The sequence below is a fragment of the Phocoena phocoena genome, chromosome 19 (genome assembly GCF_963924675.1).
Source record: "Phocoena phocoena chromosome 19, mPhoPho1.1, whole genome shotgun sequence".
NCBI classification, from domain to species: Eukaryota; Metazoa; Chordata; class Mammalia; order Artiodactyla; family Phocoenidae; genus Phocoena; species Phocoena phocoena.
The window spans coordinates 8,649,901-8,671,158 of record NC_089237.1 but is presented as its reverse complement, the minus strand read 5'-3'; the positions used below and the strand labels follow the sequence as shown (position 1 = coordinate 8,671,158).

Genomic DNA, 21,258 nt, shown 5'->3' with positions numbered 1-21,258 from the left:
AGAGGCTGTGTCCGAGGGGCACCAAGAGCTGGAGGCCACTCCTCCGGCCCCGGGGCAGGGTCAGGACTGAGTCAGTGGTCCTCCCGCCCCTCCTGGACCTCAGGGACGGCCAGAGAGCCGGCCTCCACTCCGAGGACCCCCCCCCAGCCCGGGTCCCCATAGTCAGCGGGCTAATGACAAACATACTCAGAGGGCACTTGTCATCTTGTTACTTGGCAGGTGTAAAGGGGCGGAGATGGAGGACACATGGAGAAAATTATATAAAATAAAACGGGGCAGGTGGGTGGGGGGAGGGTGGGGGGAGACGGAAAAGACTCGGGGCGGGGTCCCGGGACAGGCGGTGTCTACATCTCCTGGGCTTCTGGAGCCTTCTCCTCGACACCATTGGCCACAGCGCTGCTGCCCTCATGCAGACGCTTCACGCGATAGGCTTCGAAGTGGATGGTGCTGGTGATATCCTTGATGTTCTGCATGTGTGTCCTGGGAGGGGCCGGGGGGGGGTGGGTCTCAAGGAGGGCCACGGGCGAGGGCAGGAGGCTGGCCCTGCTCACTCGGCCTGCCCTCCCCACCCCCAATCCCCACTGCTTGGCTCCCGGGGGTCCCCCAGTGATAGACCAAGATAGACCAAGCCTGGGCAGGGGTGTGTGGCGGGGGGGGGGGGTCTCCAGGGCAACCCCAGCTGCTCTCTGGACCATGTGTTCTAACATGTCCCCCTTTCTCTGTGTCAACCCAGTGGCCAGTCCAGGGACAGGGGTGAGTGCAGAGGCCCCCGGGCAGTGCGCAGGGCTGGAGCATCCCTGCTCCAGTTTAGAAGAGCCAGGCCGGCAGCCAGGTGTGCTGGCAGGTAAGGGGCAGCGGCTTGCGGCAGGCGGCCGGGGTTGGGGACGCTGGCACCCCGCTAGTCCTGTGTTCAACCTTCCCTTCTCTGCAGCTCAGCAGGAGAGATTTGGAAAGGGCGTGTCAAAAGGGCCCAAGGTGGGCGTCCTTCCTCAGCCAGGCTTTCCAGCATGGCAGGGCTGCTCCTGGAAGCCAGAGCCCCCCAACCTGGAGGCCGCGAGAGACGGTCCCGTTCCTCCTATTGACATTGTCCCTAGCATCCATCCTGCTGGCTGAGAAGCTGGGAGCCCCTGGTACCCTGGTGGGAGCCCCTACCTTCTCTGTTCACCTGCCCAGGCCCAGACCCACCCACCTGGCACCCTCGCGAATGGGCGGAGGACGGGCTACTCCTTGCCTGGGCTCAAGGAAACTGAACAGGGGCCTCCACCAGTTCAGAGGACACGGGGATGGGAGCTGGGAACCCCCCAACACACGCCCAGCGTACGAGACCTCCGGGGGCCCTGAATCTAACGGACTCAGGCTGCGACGATGCAGACTCAACCCTTTCCAAGTAGAAGCAGAAAGGAATTTCACTTCTTGCTTCATTTCCAAGAAGGTGTTTTAGAAAATGGGCCTCCGAGGTCCCTCCCGGGAAGGCAGGCAGATGCGGGGGGCCATGCCGGCTGCTGCTCAAGACCTCCGCCCGGTCCCACCCCTCCCTCGGCCCCGATGGAGGCCCCTCCGGCGCTGTCAGCACCAGCCCGGCTCTCACCTGATGAGGAGGTCCCGCAGGTAAGCAAACTCACAATGCGTGGTGTTCTCGACTGCGGAGAGACAGAAGGGGCTTTAACGTCAGGCAAAGCCCCGTTCCCCCAATGCTGGGCAGGCAAGCGGAGGAGGGGTCCACCGCGCACAGGGGAGCCGTGGGCACCTTGGCTCTAGCAGGGAGATGGCGCCGTAACCCGGCCAAGACGGCCGCGGGGGGGAGCGCTAGGCCAAGCAGGCGGTGGCGGTGGGGCGGCTGCTATGCCGGGGGGACGGGGGGGGGATGTCCCAGGGGAGACCGGAAGACGAGAGGGGGGCTGGGAACGGAATGAGGCAGGAATCAGGGCTGGGACTTCTCCCCCACGTGCTCAGGACACACACAAGGACAGCCGCGTACAGGCCAGGCACCGGGGGTGACTGTTTCCACGGAGCTCAAGAACCAGCAGAACTGAGCCGTACGCTGCCTGGGGAAGGTGTGCACGAGGACACACGAGAGCCTCCCACACCGACAAGCTGCAGAGCAGCGGATAGCTCTGGGGACGCGGGAAGAGGGCAGGGAGGGGTCCCCGGGCCCCCACGGGAACCCTGGAGCGTGCAGGTAGTGCCTTGGGGCTGAGGTTGGCGGTAGTTACCGCCACGGTCCAGAACTACGTGGGAACACTCTGCCTGCTGTGCGGTCAGCAGGCGCTAGCACACCTTTTAAAGGGTGGTGAGTGGCATTACTTGGACTGAGGGAGGTGGGCAGAGAAGGCAGAAGGAGAGGCTATTCTCTGCTATTCTGTGGAGGCGTCCAGCCCGGGGGACTTAATCCGGCCTTCACACACCCTACGGGATAGCGACTAAGGTTCCTCTTCTGTGCTTGTAGGAAGATGGGGCTCAGAGAGCAAAAGAGATCTGCCCGGGTTCCACAGCCCGTGAGGCCTGGCTCCCTGGTCCAGGCTTCCCCATCCCAGAGCAGCAGGGCCTTTCTGAAGCTTAAAGGGTTGGTGAGCTGGCAGGCAGGGCCTCCACTGCTCCTATTGGATTTCACTTGCCTCTTGCCTGGGCTCTGCCCTCCACACCCCTGCCCTCCTTTCTCCCCCACCCCCCGCCCCTGCAGGGCTGTGCCCACACTAGAATATTCTGCTGGCTGACTCTCATGCAGCTTTTTTTTTTTTTTTTTTTTTTTTGCAGTACGTGGGCCTCTCACTGCTGTGGCCTCTCCCACTGCGGAGCACAGGCTCCGGACGCGCAGGCTCAGCGGCCATGGCTCACGGGCCCAGCCGCTCCGTGGCATGTGGGATCTTCCCGGACTGGGGCACGAACCCGTGTCCCCTGTATCGGCAGGCGGACTGTCAACCACTGCGCCACCAGGGAAGCCCCTGACGCAGCCTTTTAATCTAACTTGGAGAAGCAGTGAGAGCTGGTGGGAAGAACAGAGCTCTGAACCTGGAGCGAGTGTGTTTCTGCCGCTTCCTGGCTTAGGTCAGTTATTCTGGCTTCTCTGACCCTCAGTTTCCTCATCTGTAAAATGGGGATAATAATGCCACCCACCTGTCAGGGACACGAGAGGATTAAATGAGTTAACTGTGTGCTTTATGACACCTGCCTACCTCTTAAAACATTTCAGGAGGCTTCCAAGGATGAGCAAAGTACCTCAGGACGCTGCTGGACACCAAGTCAGAGGAAGAACAAAGAACTAGGACTGGTGGGGGTGGGGATGAGGAGAAGCACTTAATAATTCTGGCTGACGGCCAGCACAGAGTGGCCAGCTCTCTGGCCAGCTCCCAATTCACAAGGTCCCAGAGATCAAAAAAAAAAAAAAAAAAGTCCACCAGGCCCTGGGGAAGTTCAACTATTCTAAGATAGGGCAGAAATTCCCTCTAGGGCCTCATGAAGGCTGCTGGGATGTGAGAACCACCACCCCACCACTGTCTTTACAGGCTCCATGGGGCTGTTTCTCATCACCACCCTCAATGTGAGCTGGTGGCACCACGACAACGCACAGGTCATTCAATGCGTGGTATCCGGGCCAGAGCAGGAGAGGGGGACACGGATAACCAGCCTCGCTCCTTTCCTGACAATTTCCTTTACCGCCTGCCTGCAGGGCCCTAGCTGGCCGCCAGGGGGCAGCAGAGGCCTGTCAGCTGCCGGGCTGCCCTTCCCTGCCCCTCCCAGGTCCCCATTGGCCCTTTCTTTTTTTTATTTTTTTGGGGGCTGCGTGCCGGATCTTGCTTCCCCGACCAGGGATCGAACCCGAGCACCCTACAGTGGAAGCGCAGAGAACTACTGGACCACCAGGGAAGTCCCCCCCGCCCCCCATTGGCCCTTTCTTATCCCGAACTTCTCCACCCTCCAAAACATACCTTCACAAAAAGGTTCCTAAACAGCAATATTTCAGGAAGAGAGGAAACGGAAGAGGTGGGGCCAAGGCGGGATGAGCCCAGGGTGAAGCCTCATTGAGACGGCGCAGGTGGGTCAGGGAGGTAAAGGAACTTAACAATTAACCCAGGTAAAATGAGCCAGGCTGGGAGCGCTCCATTGTATCATTTTCCTTATATCAGTTACTTAAAAGTATCTGCTGGCCCAAAGCTCCAATGGCCCCTGAGACATTCTCTCATTTGATTAAACTCTTGGCATATGGTACCCACTTTACAGATGGTGAAAACAGGGGCCCTGGGGGATGAAGGGACATGCCCAAGGTCGTGAGCTGGGCATGGGTTGGGGTGGCAGCAGCTGGAGCTGAAAGCAACTGCTGGATTTTCTGCTTCCTTCTCTACGCTGGGCCTTTCAGCCAAGTGAACAAGGAGCGAAATGGCCTATCTTACTCTGTTCTAAAGAGGGAGAACGGAACGGGGTGGGGGTGGGGGTAAAGAAATGCCCAGGTCCACCCCAGCCAGGGTCATGGCCACCGTAGTGGGTTGGACTGTGTCCCCCAAACAACGTCCAACTCCCAACCCTGGGAACTTGTGAATGGGACCCTATTTGGAAAAAGTCTTTGAAGGTATAATTAAAGTAAGGATCTCAAGAGGGGGTCATCCTGGATTTAGGGTGGGCCCTAAGGCCAGTGACAAGTGTTCTTATAAGAAGAGGGAAAGAAAGACACAGGCACACAGAGGAAGGCTGTGCGAAGACAGAGCAGAGATTGCAGTGATGCGTCTACAAGCCAAGGGATGCCAAGGACAGCGGGCAGCCACCAGGAGGGCGGCAGGGAACAGATTCTCCCTCAGGGCCTCCAAAACTCGGAGGATAAACTTCTGTTTTAAGCCACCCAGACTGTGCTGGCTTGTCAGAGCAGCCCCAGAACACTAAGACTGGGATCCCAGGAACTTCTGGGGGTGGCAAGTGGGGAGGGCATCTGGCTCTCAGCTGGACAGAGCTATAGCCCAGCCCTTTCCTAAGCCCAGAGAGGCGGGGTGATTTGTCCAGGGTCACACAGCACGCCTGTGAAACCCCAGCACCAGGACCTAGAACTTGACAGTGCCCGTCATACCTCCTTCCTCCCTGGATATTTCCCCGCCCATGGGAGATGGGAGTGGAGGTGCAGCTCCGTCAGCTAACGGCTGTGGGCCCCAGACGAGCCACTTGCCCCCTCATTTCCCCCCAGCCGAGCGGTAACCATGGGACCCCTCGCCATGGCTAGGTGGGCAATGCAATAGATGAACGCAGCTCCCAGTCAGCAGAAGCAACTTTTATTCTGACCTGTCTGGAGGCCCCAGACATCAGCTCAGCGATTACCTTCAATGGTGCCCCATTTGGTTTTCCTTCCAAGGATCCTCTTCCCGTTCACTTGGTACTCATGGTCACTACCCACCACGGCAAACGGGATCATTTCCTGGGGAAAGGGCAGGCAGCGTTGGTCACGCGAGCGTGCAAAGGCCAGTCCACTCCCTGGGCCCCTGGGTGGAGCTGCCCGGAGTCCAGGCCCCCAGCACTAAGACCCTTGGCCTGAGAAGGTTGCATGTGAACACCGGCACCGACTCCTCCTAGCCCAGAAAATAACGTTCTCATGGCTCAAGGCCTTCCCACCCGTTTCCCAGCACACCCTGGATGGGGTGGGAAGACCCCCACCCATGTCCTCTAGCAGGACGTGAGAGGCCTCTGGGAACAGCATCCTGGTCGGTCCACTCACTCGGAATTTCTCGTTCACCAGCCGGTCCTCTGAGTCCTCGTCAAACTCCTTCTGGGGGTACACGTCGATGCCGTTGGACAGCAGGTCTGCGGTGATCTGGGGGTCCAGAGGGGAGAGATGCGGGCACCGTCCACGCAGCAAGCTGGACAAACCCAGCTTTGGGGGATCTGCTCATGCCACAACCTCCACGAAGTGAGTGGCCCCAGGCTCGGGATCAGGGGTGGGCTCTGGGGGGCTGGTGACACTGCTACTCTTCAGTTCTTGTGCCTCCCAAGTGGAGGAGGGGCAGCTGCAGACCTGCCTGCCAGGAGAGACCGCAGCCGCCCAAGGGACCCGGGTCTCTGTTCCGGGTATCTCCCTGTCCTTGTCCCCCAGCTCATCACACCCCAAAGAAAATCACTCAGGCTTTCCGAATCCTCCCCTCCCTGAGCTCTACCTGGAAAGCCTCTCACTGCAGCTCACCATCCTGCACAGGTGCACCTGCTTGTGTTAAACCGTCACCACCCTTTGCAGCGACAGCTACCCATATGGATGACGTTCAGTGATAACATCCCGGTGAACAACTGTCACTTCTGCCCTGAGCGCAAATGCCTATGGGCAGCTTTGGGAGCTCTCTCGTTCCTTTTTCCTCCAGACACACCCATTACCAGGACACCGTCCTCCCCGAGCATGCTGGGAAAATCCCTGGCACCTGGGCTGTGAGCGGAGGCCCGCGGGGTGGTTTGGTGTGGGGGGGGGGGGGCCGGTGAGGAGGGCGGAGCTTTGGGGATTAGACTGAGGGGCCTCCTTGCTCACGCCCACTGAGGCGGAGGCTCTGCGGGGGCCCAGGCACCTGGGTTTTTCAAGTTCCCCAGGTGGTTCTGACATGTGGCCCTGTTAGGAAGAAGCGGCCCAGGGCTCACCCTCCTGCTCGGACAGCGGCCCAGAGTGGGACAGTGGCAGAGAGGAAAGTGGCCAGCTGTCCCCTGGTGGAGCCCATCCCTTCCGGACCATCTCTTCCATCTAATAAAAACCTGGCCTGTTCTGTCTGACTGGCCCTCACCCGCCTCGCTCCCACAGAGGGGCAGGGGGCCAAGGAGCTGGGCAGAGATGGCGCCCTACCCGCTGTTTGAAGTAGACCCTCTCCTCCAGGGTCAGCGTGTCGGCCTTGGCGATGACCGGGACGATGTTGACCACTTTGCTCAGGCGTTTCATGAACTCGATGTCCAGGGGCCTGAGGCTGGAGCAGAGAGACATGGCTGAGGGTGTGGCTGGAGGGACGTGGACAGAAAAAGGAAAAGGGCTCCTGGGACACACTGAGTCCGGGCAGCAGGGGGCGGAGGGGCAGGCCTGCTCCGAGCACCCTCGTGCACGAGCTCCCAAAGCCCCCAGTGTGTCCACTCGGAGAAGTGCTGCCCCTGCCACCGGCTCAGGTGGCCATCGTGCCGTGGGTCCTCGATACGGGGGAGAGGAAGGAGGGATGGGAGCTCACTCGGCCCCAACTCCCGGGACGGGCTGGGAGGCTGCTCTCTGGGGCGGTCCCAGCCCCCCGCCCACAGGCTCCAGTGCGCCTGAGATCTGACGTGGAGAGAGGCTTACCCTCCAGCCCCTCCCTGACCCCCACCGACTCGAAACCTCTTCTCAGCAGGTGTGTGGGCAGGGCCACAGGACCCCCGAACGGCGGGTAGCACATCCCCACCATGAGCAGAGCTGCGTCTGCTCTCCTCCCGCCGTCAAGGGTCAGTCAGTCGCAGACACGGGGTGGGGCTGAGGCGGGTTCCGGGAGGAGGTCCGAACGAGGAGGGCGAGGGGCCACCCCAGCCCCACGGGCCCGGGACCCGAAGGAGGGGACGGCGCAGTGCTCAGCTGGGCCCCTGCAGAAGCAGCAGTGCCCACCCTCAGCTCGCCGGCCGGCTCTGCTTCCCAGCGTCGCCCTCAGTGGCGCAAAGCCTGGACCAGCTGGACCAGCTGCCGTGGGGCCCGCGGCTGAGCCCGCTGTCCCCCAGAAGGAGAGGCTCGGCCACGGTCCCTGCTCTGGTGCCGGGCCTGCTCACCCCTGAGCTGACCCTCGCTGCGGGCAGCTCGGGGACTCGGCCTGCTTTCCCACAAAGGCCCCGGCCGAGGCCAGCCGCCTCCTGCCGGGCTCCTTCCTGGACGTGTCTGCAGGGCTGAGGCCCCCAACCCCTGGGCTCCCTGCTCCGAGTAGAACCGAGGGTAGAACAGCCAGAAAGAGCCGGAGCCTCAGGCCGTGGCGACCAGCAGGACGCCGGGCCCCAGCTCTCCCTCTCCGTCCACCCATGCTGCCTCCCCACCCCACTGCACCTGCTGCCCGCTGGGTGCTGGGTCCACCTCCTCCCCACGTCCTGACTCAGGACAAGCCCGAGGGTGTCCACCAGCGGGCAGAGAGGCACCAAGGTATCCGGTGCAGACAGAGCCGCAGGGAGCCAAGGACAAAGGGTCTATGAGGCCATCAGGAGCCCAGCTGCCCTACAGGGAAGACCACCCTGCTCACAGGAGGCAAGGAGACCCCCCACCCCGGCTCCGGGGCACCCAGCGCAGGCCAGCCTCGCTGACCCGTGTGTGCACCTCTAGCTGCAGACAGAACCCGCAGGAGAAAACAGCTCTCACCAAGGTGGCCTCGACCGACAGCCCTCATCCAGCCCTGCCGGGGGCCAAGCCCGTTCTCTGTGCTTTAAACCCTCCTGGTGGTCCCTGCCGGGGACTGTTATCACACCATCATCACCCCCCTTAGGGACCGGCAGCCACCCTGGAAGAGCGGGTAAGTGCTAAGGACACACAGCCGGAGTCTCAACCCGCCTGCCAGGCCTACCCGAATGGCCGGCCTGAGAAGGCAGGTCCCAGGCACCGAACCATCCTGGGCCCGCCTGGTCCTCCACCCCGCCAGGCAAGCTGGATGGTGGACAAGTGGGTGGGACGTGGTACGGGGGCAGAGGGAGACTGGGGCACACAGGCTGCTGACCACGGCCCACCCAGCCCTTCTGCACGCAGGGCAGCCCAGCCCCGGGCCTCGGCTGTGTGCACCTACGAGTGGCCGGTGGCGGGGATGAAGTACAGGCAGCAGTGGACGCGCGTGTCTGGGATGCGCTTCTTCCGGTTAATGTTGACCTCCTCCTGCAGGTACTTCTCGTACTGGTCATTGATGAACTTCATGATGGGCTGCCAGCTGCATGGAGAGGCCCCAGTCAGCCTGCACGCGGGACCCCCACCACCCAAGCTGGGGGGCAGGCCCCCATCCCCACCCGCAGGTCCGTAATTCCCCAAATCCCAGCCCAACGCCCGTACACGTGTGGAGGTGTCTGACATTCTGAGCAGAGCAGAGACCCGCACCAGCCTCCCATGCTGAACTTCGACCTCATGGGTCGGGGGGAGGGGTAAGATTCCCAGCAGCCCCGTTAGGGCTCTTCCACCCGGGGAAGCGGCCCCCGGAGCCCCTCACCAGTTCTCATTGTTGATGTGGTCCCCGAACCCCGGCGTGTCGATGACCGTCAGCTTCATGCGGACGCCCTTCTCCTCGATATCTGCACAGAATCCCAGCCCCACCGAGCTCAGGGGGAGACCCAGGGACCGTACAGACACCCCAGCCAGGCTCCCTGACCACCCTGCCCCAAAGAAGCGCACTTGGGGCACCCGCAGGGTGATGCCAGGGAGATGACAACCTGCAGCAGTAAAGTCCAGCAGAGCTGATGACACTTATCCTGGGCACGCCCTGCCCATGATTTTTGGTGGAAAACTCAGCTATCTCCAGGGGGCTCTGACCAGGGCCTGCAGGGGTCCTGCAGAGCAGCCCCGGCCCTTCACCCTTCACCCTGAGTCTCAACGTGCCCAGAGGTATTGCCGAGAGTCACCAGCTCAGGGGACCTGAGGTACCCGACTTGGCATCCCTCCGCCCAGCCCCCGCCCGGCACTCCTCACCGTGTGTGATGGACTTGATCTCAATGGTCTTAGGGATGCGTTCCTCCGAGGTGGGCTGCACTGACTTCCGGCTGATTTTGGATTTGAAGAGGGTGTTGATCAAGGTGGACTTTCCCAAGCCACTCTGCCCTGGGGAGAGAACGGGGCTGTTTGGCGTGGCGCTCCAGAGAGAGCAGGTCACGGGCCTGCGATGCAGTGATGCCTGGGCATCGCCCCCCAGCACACCTTGGTTGGGGGTGGGTCAGGGGGAGGTCAGGAGGCAGGAGGGTGCCTGGGTGGTGGCCGAGCTCTCACAGTACGTTGTGGCAGAGCAGGACACGGACCCCTCGCCTTCTGACCACAGGGATGGTCAAACTGCCCCATGCGAGGTCCTGGGGTGCCCGGGAGGAGCTGAGATGCAGAACGGTGTTGGGGAGGCAAAGTGCGGGGCTGGCCCCTCCAGTGCAGATCCACTCTTAGCTGTTGGGAATACTGGGATCGACATGGGGTTTGAAGGAAAAGCCCTACAGAGCCCCCCACCCTGGGACCTCAGGATGGAGGGTCTGCATCCCCCAGGGCCGGGCTGCCCACACTGTGGGGCTCCAGTCCAAAGCCCTGGGGGCCGGGCTCCCCGCCTCCCAGGATCATCTCGGTTGAAGAGTCGGCACACAGCACACACAGCCTGCAGCCAAGTGACCGCCAGGCTCCATAAAAGGCCACTGCTGCAGTTCTTCCTGGCACAAGAGGCCTGACCGGGCCCCTGGATGCTGGGCAGCTCTGCCTCACTGCCAAGGGCAGGGACAGCGCTGACCAGTGCCCACATCAACAGACCTGGCAGCTGAGGGGCCGAGGGGGCAGTGAGCCCCTGGGGCATCAGCCGCCCCCCGGTGTGGCCCCAGAAGCGATTCTGGCCTGGCTGTGAGTCCAAACCTCACGTCACCCACAGTCCCCTCCTACAGCAAGAGGGACGAGGGCGGAGGGCACAACAGGGAGGGGACCTGGACTCAGTCATGACTGGAAGGCCCCCCCCCTCCTGCTCTAAATCACCCTGAACCTAGGGTCCGCCTCGCTGCTGCTGCCCCACGTCCCGCCCACGCAGCGGCCCTCGCTGTGCGCCAGGCACTGTCCTAAGAGCGGCAGTTTAACCCTCACAAGCAGGTGCTGTCATTAGCCCATCAGACAGATGAGAAAAACTGAGGCCAAGTCCAGACTGAGGATTAGAAGCAGCAGTCCAGCTCCAGGGCCCCAGCCAGGACCTTCCACATCGGGGGTTAATAGCGGCGATGAGCACTGACGCTTATAAGATGCCTACTACGCACCGGGCACCGGGCACACCTCAGCACTATGCACACGTGCACACACACGTGCACACACGTGCACACACACGTGCACGCACCCGCATGCACACAGGCTCACACACTCCAGACGTGCAGCCCCATCACTTTGCCTCTGCGCTGAGCTGGCCTTAGGCCACGGTAACCAAAGTTATTTTTAAAAATTAAATCACACTGATTTTCCAACTCTGATAACCTTTCAAGGAAAAGTGTGAATCCCCCAGAGGGTGGCGTCGGGAATCCCTGGCCTGAGCTGTTTACCAGCCCGAGGACTGGCCCTCCTCCTCAACCATCTCCCCTTCTGCCCAATGGTCTTGTGTCCCCACCAAGCTCAGGCCAGGGGCTCCATCAAATATTCCAGCCATGGCCCCTGACACCTGGGAGATGCCAACCAGGATATTATAAAGTTTATCCTGTAATTATTATTTTTATTACCACCATCCTCATAATTGCTTCTGAAATCTTCTTGAGTGCCCGTGACCATGCCAGGGACCGAACACGTTCTCCCATGTACCCCTCCTGGCCCTTGGGGGCCAGGACTATCCCATTTTATGGATGAGGAAACTGAGGCTGAGACAAACCCCAGGGAAGTCTGGGCAAGCATCAGGCAGCAGCAGGGGCAAGGCTGGGATTCTCCCCGTGTCTGCAGACCCCCCACAGGTGCCCTTCCACCCGGGCTGCATCTTCTGCGGGGGCACTGCTGTGGGAAGGAGGGCGGAGGCGTGGAGCCTGGGTTGTAAGCTGAACGACCTCATCGTGCCCTCCTGTAAAATGGGCGCTCCCTTCACAGGGTTATCGTGAGGACTGAACAGGACCTGAGAGTCTTCGGGAACAAGGGCTGCCCACTGTTCCCCCAGCCTAGCCCCCCAACCCTGTCTGGGCCGGGCTGATCGATGACCACCCCCTCCCCGTGACCATCCATCCAGCTCTGCAGAGGCCGCAGGGGAGCCTCCAGCCAGGCCTGCCGGGTGCGGGGGTCAGCCCACCCAGGGCTTGAGCCACAGCGATGGGGATGCCTGAGCAGAAGGTAAAAGCAGAAGGTGGAGGCCACTGGTCAGAGAGCTGTCGTCGCCTGAGCCCCTGCCCGGCCCGGGGCCGAGCTGTCTCCGGGGTTCTTAATGTAATGGGCAGAGGCCCTGCTGAGGAGCTGATGGAGGCTGAGACCCTCCTGGCGGGCACGCGTACACACACACAAGGCCACTCGCAATCTGTCCTGCAGGCCAGGTCTGTCGCCCCCGTTTTACAAGAGAAGATGCCCCGGAGCCTGTGTGGCTGGCCCGGGGGCAGGCTGAGCAGTGGTGGGGACCGGGGACTCACCGACCACCATGATGTTGAACTCGAAGCCCTGCTTCATGGCCTTCCTGCGCATCTGCTCCAGGATGGAGTCGATCCCCACGTAGCCGAAGTCCACGGGGGCCTTCTCATTCCTCTGCGCGGGCGGCTGCTTGAGCCCGGCGTCTCTGGGGGTGTCGGCCATGTCGCCAACGCTGCCGGGAGCTGCCTCGGTGGCTGCGGGACGACGAGCGGGCGCGTTAGGGGGTCATGGGGGGCACGTGCAGGCGTCTGCTAAGCCCCACATCCTCCGGCGGGGAAACTGAGGCTCAGCTGCCCGGGAGACCCCTGAGAAATGCCCGGAGCTGGAGCCGGAGGCCCAGGTCGTCCTGCAGCCGCTCAGCTTGGCCCACAGAGCCTCGCTCCAGATCTGAAGCCGCCAGCCCTGCCTAGGCTGGGGCCCCCCCTCCAGGGCAGGGCTGACCCCTGAACCCTCCTCTATCTCACCTGAGCTGTACCCAGGAGAACTAGCCCGAGCACGGCGGGGAGCGCTCTTTGCCCCCCACCCTCCTGCCCTGCCCGGGGCACCCAGGTGGGCCCCCCCATCTCCTTCACCTTTGGCCCCAACACCTGCTGCAGCCTGACGGCCGAAGGGGCCCTGCGGGTCAAACAGCCAGTGTTTGGGTGAACCCATGAGCCAGGACAAAGGAGAGGACAGCCCTCTGAAGGAAGGATGGAGGAGGCCCGGCACTGGCTCAGTCCCAGGTACCAGCCAATAGCCCTGGGGCGGCAGGAGTGCTGGGACGAGGGGCGTTCTTTCGAGGCAGGAGGGCTTGGATGCGGTGCTAGCTCCTCCAGGCCCAGCGTTCCTGGGAGATGGCAGGAAGGAGAGGGCCCCGGGCAGCACCTGCGGGCACTGCCCCCCGCCTCCCCCCTCCTTGGACTGGATCCAGGTGGCCGTCTTCTCTCTGGCCGCCCAGCACCTGTGGGCCTCACACCCACAGGCCAGGAGGAGGTTTTGCTTTCATGTCTGCAGGCGGGCTGAGCTGCTCGAAATACCTCAAGCTTCTGCGGTCTATAGGTTAGAGCCTTCCTCCTTTCCTCCCGTGCTGCCCTCAAGAATCCACATGCCCAGGCTGGAGGTCTGGGGGTGGGGGGATGCCCCCCAGAAGCCCCCCAGTGGGGACCTGAGGTGCACCCGGCCAGCAGGGCTGGTCAGGGCGCTCAGGACGGTGCAGGGTCCCCACCAGGGTCCGGCTGGAGCACTTTGGCCGCGTCCCACTGAGCCCCCGATGTGGCACATGTCCAGGCCACACCCTCCCCGGCTGGCCCCCCAGCTCCCCTTCCCTGCCCCCTTGGGTCCAAGCTCTTCCCACTAAGAAGCATTTTCGGCTTCATCCTACCTCCCAGGAAGGATCACCGTCTCTCCTCCTGGGGCACCCTGAGCTCATGGGAAGCGACCACACAGCGAGTCCAGATGCCTCCCCTGCCCCGCGAGCCCCTCCCGCCAGCCCTTGGGGAGAGGCTGTCGGTTCCCTGGGCGTCGGCTCCGGGTGCCCCATGCTCTAGGGGGCGTGCCCCACCGCCAGGGTGGGCAAGCAGCCTTCCCAAACGTGCCCTCCTGCCCACCCCCTCCGACCCTGCCCCAGGAAGCAGCAGGACACAGGTCGCCAGGTCAGGAAGGTCACTGCTGGGCTTTCAGATAAACTGCCTTTCCACTTCCCGGGGAAAAAAGCCGGACTCTACCCCGTCCCCAGGCTCGCACCTCTGCAGCCACATCTGTCTTCAGGAGCCGAGATGGGGGCCAGCACCCTCTCCTCCCACGCCCAGGCCCAGGCCAGTAAGACAGGAAGGATGATGGGTGCCACGTGCATACAAATCCGAGACATTGGGGTGTTGCTGGTTCACCCTCAGGTCAGCCAGTAACTTCCCCATCTCCTCTGCCCTTGACCGAGCACAGCCGTTCCTGCTTCCCACAATGGGGGTGCTGAGCGAGGAACAGAACGCAGATAAAAGCGCCAGGGGTTGCCAGGGGGCGCATGCATCTCTCCTAACAACAGGCTGACGCTTGAGGCTTTGCTTCCAGGTCCACCCCCACCACCGCCCTAGGCCAGGGAAAGGCGAAGGGCCGGGGGGTTCGACTGCCATTCGCGGGCCTCCTCCCTGCATGGCCTGGAAGGTCTGTGCCTCTGTTCCCTCTTCAGAAACACTCTGCCCCGGGCTCCGGCATCTTTAAATAAACAAAGACCAGAGCTGCATCTGGTCTGAACGTGTGGCTTTGGGGCTGTTTCCTGGAGACAGACGTGGGGCCTTGTCTTTCAGGACCGCAGTTCAGCCCTGCCCCACGTGACCGAAAATTGCTTCCATCTGTCTGCGGGTCTGGGAGCCATTCTGCCCGGGACTGGGCCAGCCCCCCACCCCACCCCTACATCTCCCTCCATCCCTCACCCCCTCCCGAGTAGCACGGGGGGTGGGGTGGGGGGCGTCCCCTGAACCCCCTCACCTCCCTCCACGGGCCCTGGGAGCAGCAGAGCGAGAGAGACTCCAGCCGGCCCCTCCACAGGCACCAACAACCACTGCAGAAACTCAAACCAAAGCAAACATCCTGCCCACCAGGGCCCTGCTTGAGAAATAATCATAAAAACATGACAAGCACCATCCCTCCCGCTGAGGGAAAGGCCTGGCCTTTTGCACAGGTGAGGGTACATTCCTGCAAGGTCCCTCCTCCTCTGGGAGGCCCCCTGGTGGGCAACCCCAATTGTGCCCACCCAGATGGCCCGCAGACACGGGACCCTCCCTCTGTGCCCACCCAGCCAGGAGGATTTGGGGTCTGCCTTCAGAACCGCGCGGGCCAGAGTAGAGGCCCTGGCAGGCCAGCTCGCCCAGAGACGCTGTCTGCGTGCGACCCCTTGCAGGCCCCTGGGGCTCCAGCCGGCTGGATGGGACGGCGGAGACCGGCGACTCCAGTACCATCCAGTGTGGCAGCCACGTGTGACTTCTCAAAAATTGTGATAAAATGTACATAACACAAAATGTACCATCTTAACCAATTTTAAGTATGCAGATCAGGAGTGTTGCAAAACTGGAACTGTCCTCATTAAGCACGAACCCCCCAGTCCCCACTCTACTTTCTGTCTCTATGAATTTAACTACTCTGGGTAGCCCATGTTAAGTGGCGTCATACAGTATCTGTCTTTTTGTGGCTGGCTTGTTTCACTTAGCTTAATGCCCTCAAGGTTCATCCATGTGGTAGCACGTGTCAGGATTTCCTTCCTTTTGAAGGCTGAGTAATATTCCACCGTGTGGATGGACCACAGTTTGCCTTCCCATTCATTCCTTGATGGATACTTGGGTTGCTTCTGTGTTTCAGCTCCTGTGACTAGTGGTGCTGGGAACATGGGTGTACAAATATCTCCTCGAGACCCTGCTTTCAAACCTTGCGGGTGTAAACCCAGAAGTGGGATTGCTGGGTCAAATGGTAATCGTGTGTTTAATTTTTTACAGAATCACCGTTTTCACATGTGACTGGCGTGCTTGAAATGCACCTGGTCCAACGGAGGATCACAATTTTTTATTTAATTTTAATTAATTTCAAATAAAGAATGACACATGGCACCTATTCTGGACAGCACAGAATTCTTGTCCAACCTACTCATTTTACAAATGAGGAGACTGAGGTCCCCAGAGTGATTTTTTTCTGAAATGCATTGGAAGCGGTCTGGCCAACCTGAGACCTTCACTGAATTTAAGCAGCCCTGTAACTTCACATTCACTCCTGCGATATTTGATTAACATCCATGTCCCCCCACAGACCGTGAGCTCCAGTGACTATGGCAGTGATATGTATGGATCCCCACTGAGCCTCCAGAGACCTACAAGGAGGGGACACTCAACCAATACTCCTGAATGAATGGGGTCTTAGGAGTCTCCCCTCAGCGTGGGGTGGGGAGCACAGGGAGGAGGGCTGTGCTGCCCCAGGCTGCCTGCAGACCCTCCACGAAGGCCAGACGCCACCTCCTGACCCGCCCCCCAGACCTGTGTCCAAGCCACCTCCTCCAGTGAGCTGCCTGCAGCTGAGGCCTCACCCTCTTCCCCATGGCCTTGTTATCTGTCTTTGTTTCACACCCAAACTTCATCAAATGCTATTAATAGGAAAGGGAAGTTCTTACCAGAAAAATAAGAGGTTTCACATTTATGTCCAAGGTGACTCTCACTTCAGGCAAGTAGAGCAAGAGGGAGCCCTGGTCTTTAAATGTGGAAAACTCACGCTCAGAGAAGTTAAGTAACCTATCCAAGGTCATACAGTACGAGCTGCTGCTACTTTTCACTGCTCCTACTTGGGAACCCCTTGGGAAAGGGGATGGTGGGGTGGGGGGGCGGTGTGTGGACCACCATATCCCCTCCTTCCCAGAGCCACACTCTGAGGAGGAAATGTAGGTTTGTGGTGGGGGAGGTGACCCCTGGGGCAGCCTCACCCCTGCTCCACCGGGTCGGCCACTCTGGGTCAGTTGCTCTCTCCCCAGGCTCCCACGCCCAGGGCAACATCCCTGCCCACCACAGCACCACCCTCCTCTGGGGAAGAAAAGCCCACGTGACCACCTGGGGTCGGGGTGTGTGTGGTGACCTTAACACGCCAGTTTACGCCTTCCCTCCACTTCCTAATCACTTTCTTTACTGTAGTAACAGACACAACGTACAACCTTGACCGTTCTGACCATGTTAAGTATTTGAGTCCGCGTCATTAAATACATTCGGGATGGCATGTAACCACCACCACTACCCACCTCCAAACGCCTTCATCATCCTGGACAGAAGCTCTGAGCCCATCAAACACTAACTCCCCCCTCCCCCTATAGCCTCTGTTCTACGTTCTGTCTCTGTGAATCAGGCTCCACTAGGAACCTCATAAAAGTGGAGTCATGCTGTATTTGTCCTTTCGTGCCGGGCTTCTTTCACTGAGCATAATGTCCTCGAGGTTCCTCCCTGTTGCAGCCTGTGTCACAATTTCGTTCCTTTTTACGTCGGAATAGTACTTCACTGTTTATCCATTCATCTGTCCATGGACGCTTAAGTGGTTTTCACCTTTTGACTATGATGCATGATACGGCTATGAACATGGGTGGACATGTGTCTGAGTCCCTGCTTTCAGTTTTTCTGGTATCCAGCTTAATTATTAACAGAACCCAGGTGGCGCTCAGAAAGGCTGCAGTTTGGACAATAGGCGACACGGTCATCCCGCAGTCAAAGTGAGGTGCAGCGCCCCCCTCAAGGCTTCGAGGCCGGGAACCAGGGGCCTCAGGTTCTCGTCCTGGCTCCACGTGGTCCTTTGCAGGTCCCTCCGCCCTGCACTCCCCCCCAGCTCCTACCCCACCATCTCCTCAAACCTGAGGCCATGGCTCGCTCAGCAGTACCCCCAATCCTAGCCCAGGGAGTGGCAAAAAGTAGCTTTTCGAGAAATACCTAAAAGGTCCACCCACAGATGAAAGGATAAACACAATGTGGTAAATCCACACAGTGGAATATGAGTCTTAGAGAAATGCACACCCAAACTGCAATGAGGTATCACCTCACACCGGTCAGAACGGCCATCACCAAAAAATCTACAAATAAATGCTGGAGAGGGTGTGGAGAAAAGGGAACCCTCCTACACTGTTGGAGGGTTTATCAATGTAAATTGATAGAGCCACTATGGAGAACAGTAGGGAGGTTCCTTAAAAAACTAAAAACGGAACTACCATATGACCCAGCAATCCCACTACTGGGCATATACCCTGAGAAAACCGTAATTCAAAAAGAGTCATGTACCACAATGTTCAATGCAGCTCTATTTACAATAGCCAGGACATGGAAGCAACCTAAGTGTCCATCGACAGAGGAATGGATAAAGAAGATGTGGCACATATATACAACGGAATATTACTCAGCCATAAAAAGAAATGAAATTGAGTTATTTGTAGTGAGGTGGATGGACCTAGAATCTGTCATACAGAGTGAAGTAAGTCAGAAAGAGAAAGACAAATACCGTATGCTAACACATATATATGGAATCTAAGAAAAAAAAAAAAAGGTTCTGAAGAACCCAGGGGCAGGACAGGAATAAAGACGCAAATGGACTTAAGGACACGGGGAGGGGGAAGGGTAAACTGTGACAAAGTGAGAGAGTGGCATGGACATATATACACTACCAAATGTAAAATAGATGGCTAGTGGGAAGCAGCCGCATAGCACAGGGAGATCAGCTCCGTGCTTTGTGACCACCTAGAGGGGTGGGATAAGGAGGGTGGGAGGGAGACGCAAGAGGGAGGGGATATGGGGACATACGTATATGTATATACAGCTGATTCACTTTGTTATACAGCAGAAACTAACACACCATTGTAAAGCAATTATACTCCAATAAAGATGTTAAAAAAAAAGCACTGATGTCTTAGATGAATGAATGAAGGATACGTGGCATATGTATACAATGGAATACTACTCAGCCATAAAAAAGAATGAAATAATGCCATCTGCAGGAACGTGGACGGACCTAGAGATGATCACACTAAGTGAAGTAAGTCAGACTAAGACAAATATCATGATATCACTTTTACGTGGAATCTAAAAAAAATGATACAATGAACTAACTTATTTACAAAAAAGAAACAGACCCATAGACATAGAAAACAAATTTATGGTTACCAAAGGGGAAAGGGTGGGGGAGGCAAGCAGGGATAAATTAGGAGTTTGGGATTAGCAGATACAAACTGCTAATAAATAAAATAGATAAACAACAAGGTCGTACCTTAGAGCGCAGGGAACTATATTCGATACCCTGTAAATAAAGTAAAATGGAAAAGAATCTGAAAAAGAACATATATATATGCTAAAGAGTATATTTATGTAAAAACTGAATCCCTCTGCTGTACACCAGAAACGAACACAACATTGTAAATTAACCATACTCCAAAAAAAAAAAAAAAAGCACTGATGTCCTGACAGGCTACAACAGGTGAACCTTGAAAACGTTACGCACAATGGAAGAAGCCAGACGTGAAAGGCCACATACGGTATGAGTCCATTTAAATGAAAATGTCCAGAAGAGGCAAATCCATAGAGACAGAGAGCGGATGCGTGGCTGCCAGGGGCTGCGCCATCATGCCTGTGGGATTTCCTTTTGGGTGATGAACACGCTCTGGAAGTAGGTAACGATGACGGCTTTTCAACATTGTGAAGAAGCGCCACTGACGCACACGCTCAATGGGTGAATTGTACGGGGTGCGGATTATATCTCAATGAGCTGTTATGTTACGACAAAAACGAAGACGCTGCTGGTAGAGATGGATTGAAAAGAACCCACTGTGCCCATGAGTGCCCACCAGCCAGCTGTACGACTGGAGGACAGCTGAGGCCCAGACGCCCCCACTCAGGCCTGAGGTTGTTGCGCACCCCCCGTGCTGTCCGGCCGTGGAAGCATCCCTTCATCTCCCAGCAAGGATGTCCAGACCAGCCAGAGGAAACCGTGGCGCTTTCTCTCCGCAGGCCGCCATTTTGAGCCCAGGCCCGCGTCCCTGGTGGGGAGCCCTTGTCCCCACAGGCTGGTGGCAGCTGGTCCCGCCGCTGATGGGGCTGCCCTCTCCTTCCCCACAGGGGCCTGCTGGGCCGCCTGTTCTAGGAGTTGACGGTGGGGGTCTGTAAGTCACCAGCGCCAGCTTCGGACTTCTGCTCCAAGGGAGAAATTCTGCCCCTGCCCCCAGGGCTGGGATCGCTGTCTGCGGCTCGCCGGGACCGGGGCGGTGGGACACACGTCTGGCTGGGAGGTACCGCCCAGAGAGGAGCCTGCTCCCAGGTGGGACGCCTCACAGGGGGGTTCACACTTCATCGCAGCCCCAAGGCGGCCGTGGGAGGTGGTTCGGCATGGCAGGCTTGCAACACCCAGGGGTCACCCTTCTCCGCCCGCCCCCTCCCTGTTTGTCCTGCGGCCCAGAAACGTCCCCACAGGTTCCATCCTCCCCGAGCATCAGCCCCATCTGCCAAGTGCAGAGGTGGCTCTATGGGAGCAAAACGGCCCCTGGGCCGCCCAGCCAGAGGGGGCAGCCACGTGGTACCCGTGTCACAGGCAGGGACACAGCGCAGGACAAAGCTCTCAGGGTAAAGCCAGCTCAGGGCTCCTGATCTCACCCCGCCCCTCCCCAGGCACACCGGCACCAACACCCGCACAGGCCTTGCTCAATCACCGCCCACAGTGGCCGAGCCAACCTGTCAACAGACACCCACGAGGCCACCCAACAGAAGCCAGTGTCACCAGGCAGATCCAGATGGACCCACTCAGAGGTCTGAAGTTGGGGGTCCTAGGGAGCCGACCACCATGTACTCTTCCTGCAGGAAACTGTGTCTCCAGCCAGTACCCCACCCTCAGTGAAGCCTTCCTTCCCCGTCCCACCCTCGCCCAGGTGCTCCTCGCAGCCAGGCAGTCTCCCGGCTTCAGCTGGCAGCTATGCACACAGCAGAGGGGCCCCCAGCCCCAGCGGCCCTGGAGTCCACCCTCTGGGATCACGGGGAAGGCAGCACTGCAGGCTGAGGGGACAGCCACAGCCCCCACCAGAGCACCTGAGCCCATGGCCAGGACCAGACAGCAGATGCGCCTTGCCCCCTGCAAAGAGGCTTCTTAAAGATGGGCATGTCCCTGATGGAGGAAGTGCCAGGGGGACAGAGTGACAAGAGCTGCCCCTTCCTTCCCTCCCACCTCCCTGGGTGCTGCACAGGCCTGCAGGGCCCGGCCTGGCACCCAGATTAGCCGGCCTCACTGCTCTCTTGCTGGGCCTGCGCTCCACTTTATACAGTCTCCACAGTGATAACCGAACAGGGCTTCCCTGGTGGCACAGTGGTTAAGAATCCGCCTGCCAATGCAGGGGACACGGGTACAAGCCCTGGTCTGAGAAGATCCCACATGCCACGGAGCAACTAAGCCCATGCGCCACAACTACTGAGCCTGCGCTCTAGAGCCCGCGAGCCACAACTACTGTGCCTGCGTGCCACAACTACTGAAGCCTGTGCGCCTAGAGGCCGTGCTCCGCAACAAGAGAAGCC

The 21,258-nt window shown here is 59.2% G+C and overlaps 1 protein-coding gene across 1 annotated transcript in view; it reads right to left on the bottom strand.

Moving 5' to 3' along the window:
• Nucleotides 1–344: 344 nt before the first annotated feature.
• SEPTIN9 (septin 9) overlaps nt 345–21,258 on the bottom strand; it is a 77,777-nt gene continuing 56,863 nt past the window's right edge. Inside the window, exons 2-10 of the mRNA XM_065896354.1 lie at nt 12,235–12,426; nt 9,605–9,733; nt 9,129–9,210; nt 8,718–8,855; nt 6,794–6,911; nt 5,693–5,788; nt 5,299–5,395; nt 1,589–1,640; nt 345–480 (exon numbers count right to left, since the gene is read on the bottom strand). Of these exons, the coding sequence (XP_065752426.1) occupies nt 345–480; nt 1,589–1,640; nt 5,299–5,395; nt 5,693–5,788; nt 6,794–6,911; nt 8,718–8,855; nt 9,129–9,210; nt 9,605–9,733; nt 12,235–12,426 (1,040 nt within the window). The remainder of the gene's footprint in view (nt 481–1,588; nt 1,641–5,298; nt 5,396–5,692; nt 5,789–6,793; nt 6,912–8,717; nt 8,856–9,128; nt 9,211–9,604; nt 9,734–12,234; nt 12,427–21,258) is intronic.